General features: G+C 36.8%; 1 protein-coding gene across 1 annotated transcript; it reads right to left on the reverse strand.

Annotated features, from left to right (window-relative positions):
- Positions 1 to 7,787: 7,787 nt before the first annotated feature.
- On the reverse strand, positions 7,788 to 10,699 carry LOC116257661 (chlorophyllide a oxygenase, chloroplastic-like). Its single transcript, XM_050078831.1, has 4 exons — positions 9,480 to 10,699; positions 9,235 to 9,347; positions 8,824 to 9,118; positions 7,788 to 7,802 (listed from the first exon to the last, which is right to left on the reverse strand). The coding sequence occupies exons 1-4, from the start codon at positions 9,669 to 9,671 to the stop codon at positions 7,788 to 7,790; spliced, it is 615 nt and encodes a 204-aa protein (XP_049934788.1). The 5' UTR covers positions 9,672 to 10,699.
- Between the last annotated feature and the right edge of the window lie 4,333 nt (positions 10,700 to 15,032).

The raw sequence follows: 15,032 nt of genomic DNA on the forward strand, positions 1-15,032 counted from the left end.
GGTTTGTGTCTGGTATTTGAGAGAAAGGGGAACCTCCGAAATATTAATAATAGTTATAATAAGTTTTATGGCCAAATAGCCTCTTCAAACTTCATGTTTGAAGGTATCCCGATTCATGTAAAAAAATTTTCGCTTATAATTTAAAAATAAAATGACCGCCCATATCACAAAAACTACTTTTTCAGCACAAACCAACCGATTTTTGACAGGGTTAATCCAAAGATAGGCTCGTTGTTTGACAGGGTTAATTATCTAGATTCATTGCTGACCAAGAATAACATTTGCAATTATTATTTCAATCCAAAGATTGGATATTAACGTTGCACCGGTACCTTGTGATGGGTTTTTTGGGCCATTGTGTTTAAATTCATTTATATTTGTTGTTTCATCTTTGTACATATATTGATTGTAAGCATGCTTTGGTTTGTTCTTTGTACAGTAACTTCTGCTTCTATGATATTTGCAAATTTGAGTACTATTCCTGAGTTAAATGATTCGATTTTTATAAGTAAGAAAAGAAAGACTGTTAAGGAAGTTACAGTTGACAAGTCATCCATTAAGAAACAGAAGAAACATAAGGAAAACCAATCAGGCTGCTTCTTTTGTAAGGATGAAGGTCATATGAAGAAGGATTGTACTAAGTTTCACGCATGGCGTGAAAGGAATGGTACACTTCTCACTTTGGTTTGTTCTGAAGTTAATTTAACTTCAGTACCTAGAAACACTTGGTGGGTAGATTCAGGTGCTACTACTCACATAAGTGTCTCTATGTAAGACTGCCTAAATTGTCGAACGCCAAATGATACTGAAAGATTCATCTATGTGGGTGATGACAAGAAGGCGAAGGTCGAAGTCATAGCAGATTTGTGGTTATTGTTAAAGACTTGTTGTTATTTGAATTTGACAGAAACTTATGTGGTACCGTTTTTTAGACGGAATTTGATTTCTATTTCCTCATTGGACAAATTTAGTTATTATTGTTCATTTGGAGGAAGTAAATTTAAGTTGTTTCTGCACTCAAATTTGATTGTCACTGGTTCTTTATCTAGTAGCGATAACCTCTATTTGTTTGATACGGTTGCTTCATATCATAAAACCTTGCATGTTATGTCTAGTGGTACTAAAAGAAAATTAACCAATGAGAATTCTGCTATGTTGTGGCATAGACGTTTAGAACATATCTCTGAAAATGAAATAAAAAGGCTTATGTCGAATAGAATTTTTGAGTCCCTTGATTTTGTAGACTTTAATGTTTATGTTGAATGTATAAAGGGAAAACGAACAAACATTAAGGGATTATAAGTTTTATAATCCATCCAGTAAGTCTTTCTTTGAAACGGAAAATGCAAATTTCTTTGAGGATATTGAGTTTGGAAGAGGTGATCAGGTTAGAAGCATTGCCTTTGAAGAGGGACCTGAGTCCACTCATACGGATATTGTAAGCAATAGTCAGGTATTCATTCCTGCCATTGTTCCATCAACAAATTCAGAAGAAGGCAATGATGTCGATCTCCCTACTGAAGAACTAACTCAACAATATCAAGAAAATCAAGTAGAGGTGCCACTGAGGAGATCCATTAGAGAGATGATAAATACAATTTCAAATGATTTTGTCTATCTGCAAGAACATGATGTTGATATGGGCTTAATGGAAGATGATCATATCAACTTCCAGCAAGCGATAAAGAGTTCTAAATCTCATAAGTTGATAGATGTCATGAATGAGAAAATAAAGTCCATGATGGATAATGACGTATGAGAAGTTGTTCCCTTACCTGAATGTGTGAAACCCATTGGTTGTAAATGGATATTTAAAACCAAGAGGGATTCGTTAGGTAACATTGAAAGATATAATGCACGTCTTGTCGCAAAGGGCTTTACTCAAAAGGAAGACATTGATTATACAGAGACTTTCTCTCCAGTTTCGTCGAAAGACTCTTTCCGGACTATAATGTCACTTGTAGCTCATTTTGACTTAGAGCTGCATCAGATAGATGTAAAGACAGCGTTTCTAAATGGAAACATTGATGAAACGATATATATGATGCAACCAGAAAACTTTGTTTTAGGGGATGCAAAGAAAATGATTTGCAAACTCAAGAAATCCATATATGGGCTAAAGCAAGCTTCCCGTCAGTGGTATTACAAATTTTATCAAGTTATAGTTTCTTTTGGTTTCAAAACTAATATGGTTGATGAATGTGTATAACAAAAATTTAGTGGAGGTAAATTTATCTTTCTGGTTTTATATGTTAATGATATATTGCTAGCAAGTAATGATGTTGGTATATTGCATGAAACTAAGAAATTTTGTTAAGAAAGTTTGACATGAAGGATCTTGGTGATGCATGCTTTGTATTGGGGATCCAAATATTTCAAGATCGTTCTCGGGGTATTCTTGGATTATCACAAAAGACCTACATTAATAAGGTACTCCAGCGATATGACATGAAGGATTGTAAACCAGGAGATACTCCAGTTGCTAAATGAGACAAGTTTAGTCTCAAACAATGCCTTAAAAGTGAAATCGAATCTAAGGAAATGAAAATGATTCCCCATTCGTTTGTTGTGGGAAGCCTTATGTATGCTCAGGCTTGTACTCGTCCGGATATTGCATTTATCATTGCAATGTTAGACAGATACTTAGGTGATCCTGGTATGGATCATTTGAAAGCAGCCAAAAGAGTTTTGAGGTACTTACAAATAACAAAAGATTTTATGCTCACATACATGAAGTCAGACAAATTGGAGATCATTGAGTATTCGGATTCTGACTTTGCTGGGTGTCAAGACAGTAGCATAGCATGTTACGAGGCATCTAATCATGCTTTGTGATTGGGAAATTTTGTCACGGGGCTGCGCATTGTGAGTGGTACAGAAAGACCACTAAGGTTGTTGTATGACAACAATTCAGCAGTCATGTACTCTAATAACAGTCGTAGTTTGTCAAAGTCGAAGCACATTGACATAAAGTTTTTTGGCTGTTAAAGAGATGATACAGAATAGTCAGGTGTCTTTAGAGCATATTGGGACAAACTCTATGAGGGTTTAACACATAAGGTCTTTCAAGAACATGTTGTTCGTATGATTGTGTTATCATTGGATGATGTGTTGGTTTAGTGGGAGTTTGTATTTAGTTTGCTCTTATGTATGAACACACATTCAGTTTTCTGCATAATAAAGTTTGAATTTTTTTTGTTCAAAAAATCCAACGATTTAGTAAAGAACATGGGCTCTGATACCAATTGTTGAGATTTCTCCTCCATGCATACACAAAACGATATGCTCTAAACAGGATCATGCTCACGCTAAATCATTGAATTGAACAAAATAAACTTAACTGTAGCGAAAGCGTATTTGAATCCATCTGAAGAACTGGACGTTATATCGCGGTAGGATCTTCCAGAGTTTTTGCAGCGCACGTGAGGTCTCTCTCAGATGAGGAAGAGACAACCTTAGAAACCAACGTTTCAAGCAACCATTGCACGACCCCAGGGACCACTACCATTTTATATAAAGGGCAGTTACAGATTCAACCCATCAAAGATTCTGTAATTACGAACAGGTATATATACATTACAAAATTACTCCATACCATCTAAAATGATGTAACATACCAAAATGCAATCACTTAAGCAGATATTTACATTAAGACAATCATAATGTCTGAAATTCCTCATAGACATATGCCGGCCCATCAAATGATCTTACATTGCTTTTATTTGTTTCTTGTTTTTAAGGACCACCAAGATGAGTAAATTTGGTTTCTCATTTTTCTTTCTTCAAATATGATGCGGAATATCAACTTTCAAGGGATCAGAAATAATATATTTTTTGTCCCACGTCTTCTCCACACCTTCTATCTTGACAGTTCCAAAGAGACCAGTAGCCAAAACTTTCTGCCAAGCTTATAGTTTCCCTTGGCTTCGTTTTTCTGGAAGTATCTTCGAAGGAGTCGGCGTCCAATCCGCATAATCCCATCAAACTAATGCCCATAGTAATCGCCAATAAACTTCAAATTCCTGCCATTCCAGATCACTTCATTCTGCCTCTTTTCCAACTGCACTAGGAAAGAAAAACAAAAATAAAGAAGACTATTACCATAATATGCATTAAGGAACTCCTACGTAGGCCTCTGCCACCATCTAGGACAAGAATAAAGATGAAGAAGACGAAGTAGAAGGGAGAAAAACATAAAGCAAAAACAAGACGAGCAGTGTGGCTTTTTAGTCTCATTCCTTTCCAATATGATGAAGGCCGTTCTCCAACAGTAAGGAGATCACTATGGTCATGGCGCACACAAGAGCAACTGCCCATGTTGGCGTCTGTATCAAAGTCGTCGAACATTCCTCACCACCTCCACCAGCCATTCCTCAACCTCCCAACCTAAAGCCGGCACTCCCCATATCCTGTCCAACCAGGGAAGAAAACCCCGTCAATATGAAACCTTTTTGCGAATCAAGAAGGTGCAAGGTACAAAAACAGAAAAATAAGCTCAATCCGAAGATATAAATATATTTTCCATACATGTAGACTGAAACGTCAAACGAAAACGAGACAAAGAAAATCTGATGCTGATTTTTCCCGATGTGGGAAAACTGCATTAGAAGAAAGAGTTATTTACGTCGTCGGAATCAAGTGGGGATTTTTTCAAGTGAAAAAAGTCGTAACAAAGTGGGGCCCGCCCGTGGGCCTGGAAATTCATGGTAGAAGGTGGGATATTTCGTGTGTTTTTCACCCTGCGCCATCAAATGCAGACAAAGAAAATCTTCGAATGAAGGCTCGCATCGATTGCTTAATCATGTAAAAAAAAAAAAGTCGACCCTCCATGGGTCCTTCTTCTTTCCTGAAGCTAAAATTTTGCCCATTAGGGCATCGATCACAGACTACTTGTTCTCCGATCGCATCAAGATCCTGTTCTCCCACTAAGCAAGAAGAAGCAGAAGAAGATGGAACGATAGAAGAGGGGGGAGAGAGAGTGTGTAGGATATCGGAAGAGCGGCGGTGGCGGGAAAAGATATTCCAGCAAACGGCGGGAAGCATAACGTAGGCATCGACTGTAGTGCTCAGGGTCGGAACCGACGCTCACCTCTACGACGGCCCGAAGGACGTGAGCACATCGGCCCTCCTCGACAGCGACTTCGACTCGGAGAAGGTCAAGGTGTGGAAGCACCTCATCGCCCAGGGCTTCGACGACCTGGGGAGTGATGGGCATCTGAATCTGACAATCTGAATGAAGACGCCAATAGTATCCACCGTGGGCCACTGGTTTTTCTTCTAAAAGCAAATTTCCAATCTGAGACATGCCTCTCGGCCGTGATCACAAAACCAAGCTTTCATCCTCTTTTATTTATAATCGCTTTTTTCTAGACCTTTTCCAAGCCTCCTATGAGGTAATGTCAGAAGCACTGAAATGAAAATACACCTTTTAATGCATGAAGACCACGGAAAATCATAAGGATTAATTTAATGCGGTTGCTAAGATGATATCCTTGTGAACGAACAAATCTGTGCAATAACAACAGGATGTTGAATCCAATGAGAATCCACTTAAAACAATATTATATTAATCAAACATTATATGAGAAAATAATTTAGAACCTTAAAATTATAAATGTTATACGAGTGTAAAGGAGAAAAAAAATTGACCGGACGACTTGGTGATATGATGATATGTAATTTGTTAAGGGTACATGTTTTTGGATGGAATCAGGCGGCAGCCCCCGTTTAGTTTCCACTGCAAGGCCAGGAGGCCCACCAGGAAATTGATCGGACCTAGAATTGGGCCTAGACCGCACCGTGTTGCTATTGCAGATAGGGCCCGCGACTCGGACTGATCATGGCGGATGTAGACCAGAGCCAATGGTAATACAGTCAAAGCATACCTTATGGGGGTTGGAAGAAGTTACTCCTCAGTATTTTCGCAAGGGTTGATACGGAACCGAGGCATATCGAGGGCCATGTGGAAGAATTGTATATTTTGAAATTCTTATGAATTGTAAATTCTAATCTAAGTATTTTTTTTTGCTTGAGATGTTGATGTAGGGGTATGTCATGCGGCATTTTAATAATAAATTTAATGGTTGATGGATCCAAATATGTGCAATCCCCAAGTCCGATCATGCTCATTGACTATTAAAAGCCCACGTTTCACAGGATAACCATTTAGCCAAATCTACGATTGGACTCAGTCTCTCTCTCTCTCTCTCTAGCCATCTACAAGAAGAGGCAAAGGGCTTGCTGAAAAACCAGACATGAACCCTCGGCCAGCGCGAGGTTCATGTTGTTAATTCGATGGATGTGATATTCTGAGCTCCAAATCAGAACTTCAATTGAACGCCACCACAGAGGAAGCCCTTTCGAATTGAACCCTCCAGTGGCGGAGGGTTTCGGTTCTTAAACCCTCAGCCATTGCCGAGGGTTTAGAGGGTTGAAAGTTGAAACCCTCTCAATCTGGCTAGGGTGAATCCCTCTTTTTGGTTCACACACACATAGAGAGCGAGAGAGGAAGAAAGAGATGCCCGACACGGCCGACACCCACTGGCGCTCGGCCCTACGGTGACCGTCCAGCCGCTGGGTGCGCTCCACCGCTGCTCTCCTCACCGATCGGCTTCCCCGCTGGTGCACCAGAGAGAGAAAGAGAGCTAAAAAAAGTGATGAAATGAAACCCCGATGAAGTAAAAACAAACACAACTTCTTTAAAAAACTTCAGATTTTAGATCCGAGGATCCGAAATCAACCCTCGGATCAACATCGAATGCGACCTCATCATCATCCCTCAAATATATAGTTACTTTTATTCTAATTAATGATTTGTCGAGCCTTTTATCCATACAACTAGAATTTAATATCGGTTTATTTATTTTTTGCTTGTTATCTTATTGAATTTTAAATAAAAAATAAATATGATAATAGACACCGATACGTATCAATATCACTTAGATTCTTTAGTGGTCGCCGTTTGGTAGTGTCCCATCTATTTTGAAATCTTTGGTCCTATAGCAGAACAACAGCTTCTTATCGGCATCCCCACGTCTTTATTTGAAAGACGTAGATAGATCTGTTCTTCTTCTATATACATGTTTTTTATATACATCTCTGTAAAAGAATTTTTTCTTAAAAAGACTTTCATTCTCCAAGATTTCTTGAAATACTAGTGGCCCTATCCATAATTTTTTTTTTGTTCTTCTCCCGTGGGTCGGATGATCAAGAGTTTAAAAAATTTGGAAAACCGCTTACCTAAAAAACCCCTGATTTAGAAAAATCTGGACAAGAATCTAATGCAATGAAGCTTTCCCTAAAGAAGATCAGTTATTCATCTTGCTCGATTGATTTGCCGTTATTTTCTTGGTCCCTTGAAAACCAGTTAAATAATATAATTCCATGCAGCTTCTTGAATGGGCACCTTCCACACAAGTCTGGACACGAGCCTTCACCCTTTTTTTCAAGGGAGGACTTGATGCAACGGCTGCTTTCATGTGCATCAAGGACAAAACCGTTCTCCCGTGTTTGGAAAAGGAAAAGTATTTCATAGATTGTTTTTCCAAAATTTCTGACACGTATCGGTATCTTAAATTTTGAATGGTTCAACAAACTGGCTCTCGCCAGCCACGTTTTACTAAGTCCAACAGAATCAACTCTCATTTTTCCGGCTTCGTTCATTTTGACTCGGACATGAAACTTAGATGTCCACTGGCTCGGAAATGAGACACAACTATGGTGTAATCTCATTCTTCCCAGCAAACATTGCATTGCCACAATCGCAAAGTTTCAGCACATTTTTGGCCTCATTCATCATTCACCTAAAAAAGAAACAGGAGCACTGAACAATTGAGGACAGAAAATATATAGTTGATTTTCCTTTTTTCTTAGACTTAAGGAAGACAATGCATCACGTAGCTTAGAAATTCTCATGAAGAACTTCTACAAGCAATTTTCTATAAATCCATATTCCAGGTTACCAAACTCTTATTTTAACAAATTAAAAAGAGTAAAGATTAAGCGAAGAAGGCAAAATATGGTACATATATGTATTATATATTTGTTACGTATAATTACAATATATATGTATATTTTGAACTAGTATATATGCAGTACATACATAATAATATATAATCTCGTATATATTATTATGTTATACTAGTTGTGATTTACAGGTACATTAAATAAATTTATATATACATATATATTATATGTCATGTACATGTACATATAATAATATGTAATACTTATTTTATAATAATAATATTATATAAAATATATGTATGATACATACATATTCTAATACGTAATGTATATATATATATATATATATATTCCACATAGGCCAGTTCCAAACATTTGCCCCATTGATCATCCGCTCTTGCTGACCTTCCACAAGCCTTAGATCCTCATTTAAGACCTGCATGCAGTTCTAACATGAAATTCCAGAAGCGACGGTGATGTCATTTTATGACTACGACTTATGCAACCATTAGGTCACGCAAACAGCAAAATCTTGTCAGAATTGTTAGCATAGGCATGCTGGTTTGGGATACAGCTGCAGTTAGAAGTTACCTTAGCGATGATTGTCTCAAGTGCAGTGAAAACAAAGACCAATCTGGTATGATTGATCAGAAAACATACGAATGGAACACCTAACAGTCTCTAGAAAGACAACATAGTATGCAAACAGCTGTTTCTATGTGAGAATGTGAACACAATCACCATTTCCACATTTCTCTGAACGAGAGAAGGGGTTCATCTTCTCTGCTAAATACTCTGCATGCGTGTATGTACACAATTGCATTGCTAAGTTTCTTTGATAAAGAGGAGATGACTTGCCTTTTCTGCAAAATGCCTCCACAGAATTTGCATGAAGGGGAGGTGTTGGAGAAATGGAGCAAAATCAAAAGACATCCTATATAAAAGTCTTGTTTTCTGCCTTGTTGAAGGAAGACACACGTGGAGTTGATGTAGATGGGTGGAGCACTGCCTCGTGTTCTGTCCCTCTAAGCTCCCTGGCTTAGAAATTCCGATGGCTGATATTACCATACAAGGTGGCCCGAACTCCATGTCAATTGGATATGGGTCCCAATGCCCTTGTAGTCCATTTTCTGGTGTTAGGAACTTCACTAGGCTGCAAAGGTCAGTGCACCTTCAAAGTGAACAAAACAAGAATTCTAAGACATTTCCTTTTCCTAATCAAACATTTAATCACAAGGGATTTCTTAAAATGAAGTTCAGCAAATAGACCTTGGTACGCTGCATCCTTTTGCAAAGGTAGATGTGTGAGTGAATGGTGCATGTGCAATATCCAAAAGATTGTCTATAGGCAGCCCATGCTCAATAGGTATCCCCATTGTTATCTGAAAGAACACCACAATGTAAAACATATATGTATCATGCTACTACAACAAGGACAAACTTGATATATGTGAATCCATAAATTTTCATCAATTGAATTTTATGGAATGCCCTGTGGTCGACACTGCTCTAACTTGGCAATGTGCAGACAATCCTACAGTATGGTAGACCATTAACTCCGCATGGATCACAAATCTTGGTGGAGGTTTCAAAGAAGGAAGGGTGGCTGCAGGAGGTGCATCTCCAGGCCTGATCCACACAAATCCATCCTGTTCAAAGCATGGTAGGGATCTTATTCGTATATCCAGCAACCTTGCTGATGGCATTTTCTGACATTTGCGATCAGTTGAAACTCCCAACCTAAGGCAAACCGATTGCTTAGTCAACAGAAGAAAGTTGGGTCCTGTCTTAACAAGAACTTCAGCAAATGCACGATAAACATGTCGCACTTTCAACTATGTACTTGAGAATTTTTAGAAATTTTCTCAAACTATCAACAGAAAAGCTTCAAGTTAGTCTGGACAGATGTATTGCAAAATAAGAATTACTCGAAGCTGATTGAGTTTCCACTAAGGAAAGTTTAATATAGTTTCTTCCACTGTACTAACCATGGTAAGGGCACTGGATATTTCCATCAACTACAGAACCAAGATGAAGAGAACAAGATCTGTGGGCACATGTATTTTGGACACAGCCAACTTTTCCATCTTTCCCACGAAACCACACCCATGGCTTCTCAAAGCAGTCTATCAGAATTTGAATCAAAATAAACAGCATATGTTGTCGTTCTGAATTTGATTACTCTTACGGCATTGTTCTATTCTGTGACCACCAAAGAAGAAGGAATGGTTGTGCTTGAGTCATTCCAACTTTGGCTCCATCGTCAAAAACACACTATTCACCAGTCAAATTCTGGCCCTCCGTCTTCATCTCTCTCTCTCTCTCTCTCTCTCGCTATCCCTTGCAATCTCCTCCACGAAACTGCTTGGCCCTTGCCATATATCTCCCCCCACTACCATATGAGTCTTCATCAAACTTGGATGACGGAAACATAGCATGTTCCTTGACTTGGGCGCGTCTTATAACATATATGTTTGGGTAGTTGCAAAATTTGTTTCACCGTTTTGTCGGTGGCCCCACTTTCCCATGCCATATGCTGATGATCAGCTGTTCAGTAGCTGTTTGCTCTCATTCAGTGAGCCCACTTCCTTTTGCGCAATAAAAGCACTTTATTGGATATAGATATATATCTCTGTGATATCTCTGTCAAGGAAAGGCTTTCATCATCTCCCTCTCCCTGCCAATTAAATGGGCGGCAAACTGAAGGAAGTGAAGGGCATTAATTTAGAGCATAGAGAGTTAGTCACGTCGTTGCTGTCTCTGTCGATGTTTTGTGTTGACCTCCTGATCTTAAACCACCGCCAATCAATTAACAATATGCCCCATCGATTTGCTCCTCTTAAATCACCTTTAACAATATGATTTTTTTTTTTTTCCTTTGGAAGGTACTTGAATCATTTCAAAAACGATTAATACAATTTTCACTAATGAATTTAAACGGTGTCTAGGTTGAGATGCTTCCGAGAAGATCTTGTCAGACATCGAGATTTTTAGTTGACCCAGGTGGTAATTTTGGATCTTGGATCAAAAGATTTTATTTGGATTTTGAAGTTTGTATTTTTTTTTTCTAACGTGCAAATAGAAACTAACCAAAGCAACACCACAAGGTGCCAAAAGTCCATGTATCACGTGTTGGGTTGTTTGGTAGTAAGGACACTTTTTTTATTATCGTTCAAATCTTTAAGTAGATTTATGAAATACTAAAACTAATGATTCATGAATTTAACCTAATTTGTTTAAGAGATTCATAAGATCCCGAGGACAAAGAGGTTGTTTGGAACAAACATTTTGAGGAAAAATCCTTAGTATTGGACCTGGATATAGTGGATCTCTTCCAGACCCAGTTCCCAACCCATTTGTTGGGATAGGATCCGTTGGTCCGGAGTTCTAAACATGGTTGAATTTGCTCTGAATTATTGTATTAAAGAATAAGTTATATCCAAGCGACATGCAAATGCATCAGATTCATTCTCGTTTGAAGCTCCAGAGATTGGATCTGGATCATTTTTTGCGGGATCTTCATTTGGAATTGGATCTACTTATATGCATTCTCCTTTAGCATCTTTTTTTTTTCCCTTTTTGTTCTTGATCAATATTAATTATACATGATGAAGTAGAGATTGACATACTTCTCCAATCTCCAGTGGTGGAAGGATTATTTTATTCATTTATTCGTTTGTTTTTAAGTTTTTTAAGCAATAGAACTTTTTAAATGTGAACTAAATACATGAGAAATTACAATCAGGTGGCAACCAAATGTTGCCAGATGACAATTTTTTTTTAAATTGTCACTAAAAACACCTTGCAATCGAACCATTACCAGTGGTTTATGGTTTTCTTTTGGTTTTTGAGAAAAGAAATTAGATATTTAGCCATCCAACCATTACGAGTGGTTTATGTTTTTTTTTTTTGAGAAAATAAATTAAATATTTAGCCATCCAATAATATCCCGTAGTTGACTGAAAACTATGGCAATTCTTCTGTTTTTTTTTTCCTTAAAAACGAATACAATCGTTAGATGCATGACATCACTTCTTCATTTAAATACTAAAAAAAATAAGAAACTTTCTTCTATCTTTCAATATATAGACACCTGAAGAAAATTAACAGTTACTTCAATGTTCGGAAAGAAAAATTTTCCCTGCGTTAAAGCTTGGACTTGTGACTTTCAACTTTAAGGAAGTCAAAGTTTTATTATTTTCCAGATATCTGGTAAAAACTTTCTAACCTTAGTTAGACAATCCTGTCACCAGCAAATAAAGGTTTATTCTCCGGCCCCAAACATGGGAGCATATATTTTAAGGTTCAAAATAATAAAAATGTTCCTCTAAAAGAAAACCCTTTCGTTTAAGGAATTTTTTTTTTGTGAGGTAGGGATGTCAATGGATTAGATTTGAATATGATATACTCTTAACCGTCTAAGTTTTTTTTCACATATTTATATATTCAGATTCAAATACAAACAAAGAAAAGTTATATATGAACCTGAATCTGATCAAGAACTTACTTTTACATTCATATTTGAATCTGAATCCAAATTTTGAATAGAATCTGGTCGATTTTCGAAATGGAAGAGCATTGAATAGATGATATTTACTTACAACTGAATCAGATCGAATTCGATTGGATGTCATTTCTAAATCTGAATTCCATATGATTTCTTAATAAGATATTTTTTTTTTCGTATCTGATTCTTCAAAACTGTATAGTTGGATATCTGATTGAAATAGGATATATTAATGTCCTTACCATGAGGGGTTTTAACATTCTGGCTTGATCAAGACACTAGTTTAATATCAGCCCCACTTGTACCAATGAATGAATACAATAGATTAGACACTAGTTTAATATCAGCCCCACTTGTACCAATGAATGAATACAATAGATTAGTTAGTGTGCATTAGGAGCCCCAGTGGGGTAGTCACATGTGTGTACTGTTGTTTGCATCCCAAAATTTTCATTGGTTTTGGAGTGCTACAGAAAAATGAGGTTTTTGTTTTGAAAGAGGAAAGAAAGGGACTCGCCCGTCGGTACGAGGATCGACCGTTCCCGGCGCCTTTACCGAGGGTAATCAACCCAAGGACTATGTTTATCTTTGATGCATATCGTTTTAACTTAAACATCTTTTTGATTCTATATGCGGTGTATAAAATATTGAAAGTTTGAAGTTTCAAACTTTTGAAAAGGTTCTTGAAGAATTGCTTAAAAATGTGAAATGTTTTGAGAAAAAAGAGGAACTAGTAAATATCATTTGAAAAACTTATGAAATCATTTTGAAATCACTTTAGTGTTCTCTTAAGACTTTAAGTAGGTTTGAGATTTTGCTCTAATTCGGTTACCACCTAGCTAGAGCTCCATCCCTTCTTGCTTAAGTTCTTTTGGAGAGGTGTTTGTGATCCTAAGTGAAATAAAGTGGGTGAGAATGCATGGATGCATTTACCCTATATGATTGAAAGAATGTAAAACATTCCTACCACAACATTCATCTAAAGTCATTCATACCACAACATACATATAAACTTTCGTTGTTATAATTATTATATATAAGAAGGAAAAGTTTTTGAAAAGGGATAGAGATTGTAGACCATCAAGCATAATTCCGATATTGGGTCATTACTTGGTTTGTAGTCTTATTGAAGTTGGTAAATAAAAAGTTCGTGAGAGGAGAATGTTAAAAAGAATACAAGAGATAAAACACTCTTATGAAAAGAAAGAGAGAGAGATAGAGAAAGACATGCATTCATGTATACATACCATCATATATACACATATATGAAAGCTTAAGAAAAAAAGATGTATTATTTCGAAAAGAAAGAAAGATTTTAGAGGAAAAAAAATATCATACGCATATATGGGTATGAGAAATTTTATAAGAGAATTATCTCGAAAAGAGTAATAAATACTTGAAAGAGAGGAAATAGAGCATATATACATACGTATTCATGCATATATCACAATTTATAAAATAAAAAGTGAAAGCATAGAGAGAGAAAGATGAGGGGTCATCATGTTGGCATAGATGTATATAACATGTATATACATCCATACCTTCACAAGATTAGAAATCAAGAAACAACTTAAAATTACCAACTTCAAGTTTAATGTGGGCCGGAGGGGAGCTTGGATCATGCAAGAGTTTAAGCTAAGTCCCTAAGGCCATGTTAGAAGATTCCTTTTGAAAATGTTTTGGAAAATAGGATTTATATAAACATAGAATGTTATTATTTAGTTTGTTGTAAGGGATATATTTCTTCCACCGTTGGGTATGGAAGAAAACAAACAACATAACGAGACACTCGTTAGGGTTCCTAATAGGATGATTAAGAAGGAAACTAGTGCAAAATGACATGCAAATGCATATTAACATGTACATTTTCGTGAGGGTATATCCCGGGTTGGACAAATCTCAACCTCAAAATTTAATATAAAAATAAAGAGTCCCCAAACTATACTTTCATTCCCACCATACATTTACATATAAGTAGCAAAACCAAACAACTATGCATGGATAATATATAGACAACATTCAAGGAAAGAAAGAGAGAAAGAGGATGATGGAAAGTGCAAAGTTCAATTAGAAGGGAGGACATAATGTAACTATGAAATGATATGTCACCTCATTTTCTCATGTTCCCGGTGCACTTGAATATGGCCTCTTGACTCACAAATAGAGATTGAGAGCTACCTCTTTTGGCCATGGAGAAATAAGAAATAAAGGAAAATAAAAAAAAAGCAAAAAAACAATAAGAATGTATTCATGAAAAGAAAGAACATGATTAAAATGAAAGATCATCTCATCTTTCCATGCTCCCGATACACTTGAGCATAGCCTCTTGTCTTTAAAAAGAGATTGAGTGTTACCTCCTTTAGTCATGGGGAGATGAAGATGAAGAGAAAATGTAGAAAGAAAAACAATGCTATATTTAATAAAAGAGACCATGATTCAATCATGAAATGAAAGATCATCTCATCTTTTTATGCTCCCAATGCACTTGAGCATAGCCTCTTGTCTTTAAAAAGAGATTGAGTGCTATCTCCTTTGGTCATGGGAAGATGAAGATGAGAAA

The sequence above is a fragment of the Nymphaea colorata genome, chromosome 7 (assembly GCF_008831285.2).
Source record: "Nymphaea colorata isolate Beijing-Zhang1983 chromosome 7, ASM883128v2, whole genome shotgun sequence".
In the NCBI taxonomy this organism is placed as follows: Eukaryota; Viridiplantae; Streptophyta; class Magnoliopsida; order Nymphaeales; family Nymphaeaceae; genus Nymphaea; species Nymphaea colorata.

Bases quoted from the DNA above. Each gene is read 5' to 3' on its own strand.
- LOC116257661 (XM_050078831.1), bottom strand. From the start codon at position 9,671: ATGCCATCAGCAAGGTTGCTGGATATACGAATAAGATCCCTACCATGC. The intron at 9,348-9,479 runs GTTAGAGCAGTG...GTGTTCTTTCAG, and splicing joins GATTGTCTGCACATTGCCAA to ATAACAATGGGGATACCTAT. The intron at 9,119-9,234 runs GTCTATTTGCTG...TGACCTTTGCAG, and splicing joins AAAGGATGCAGCGTACCAAG to CCTAGTGAAGTTCCTAACAC.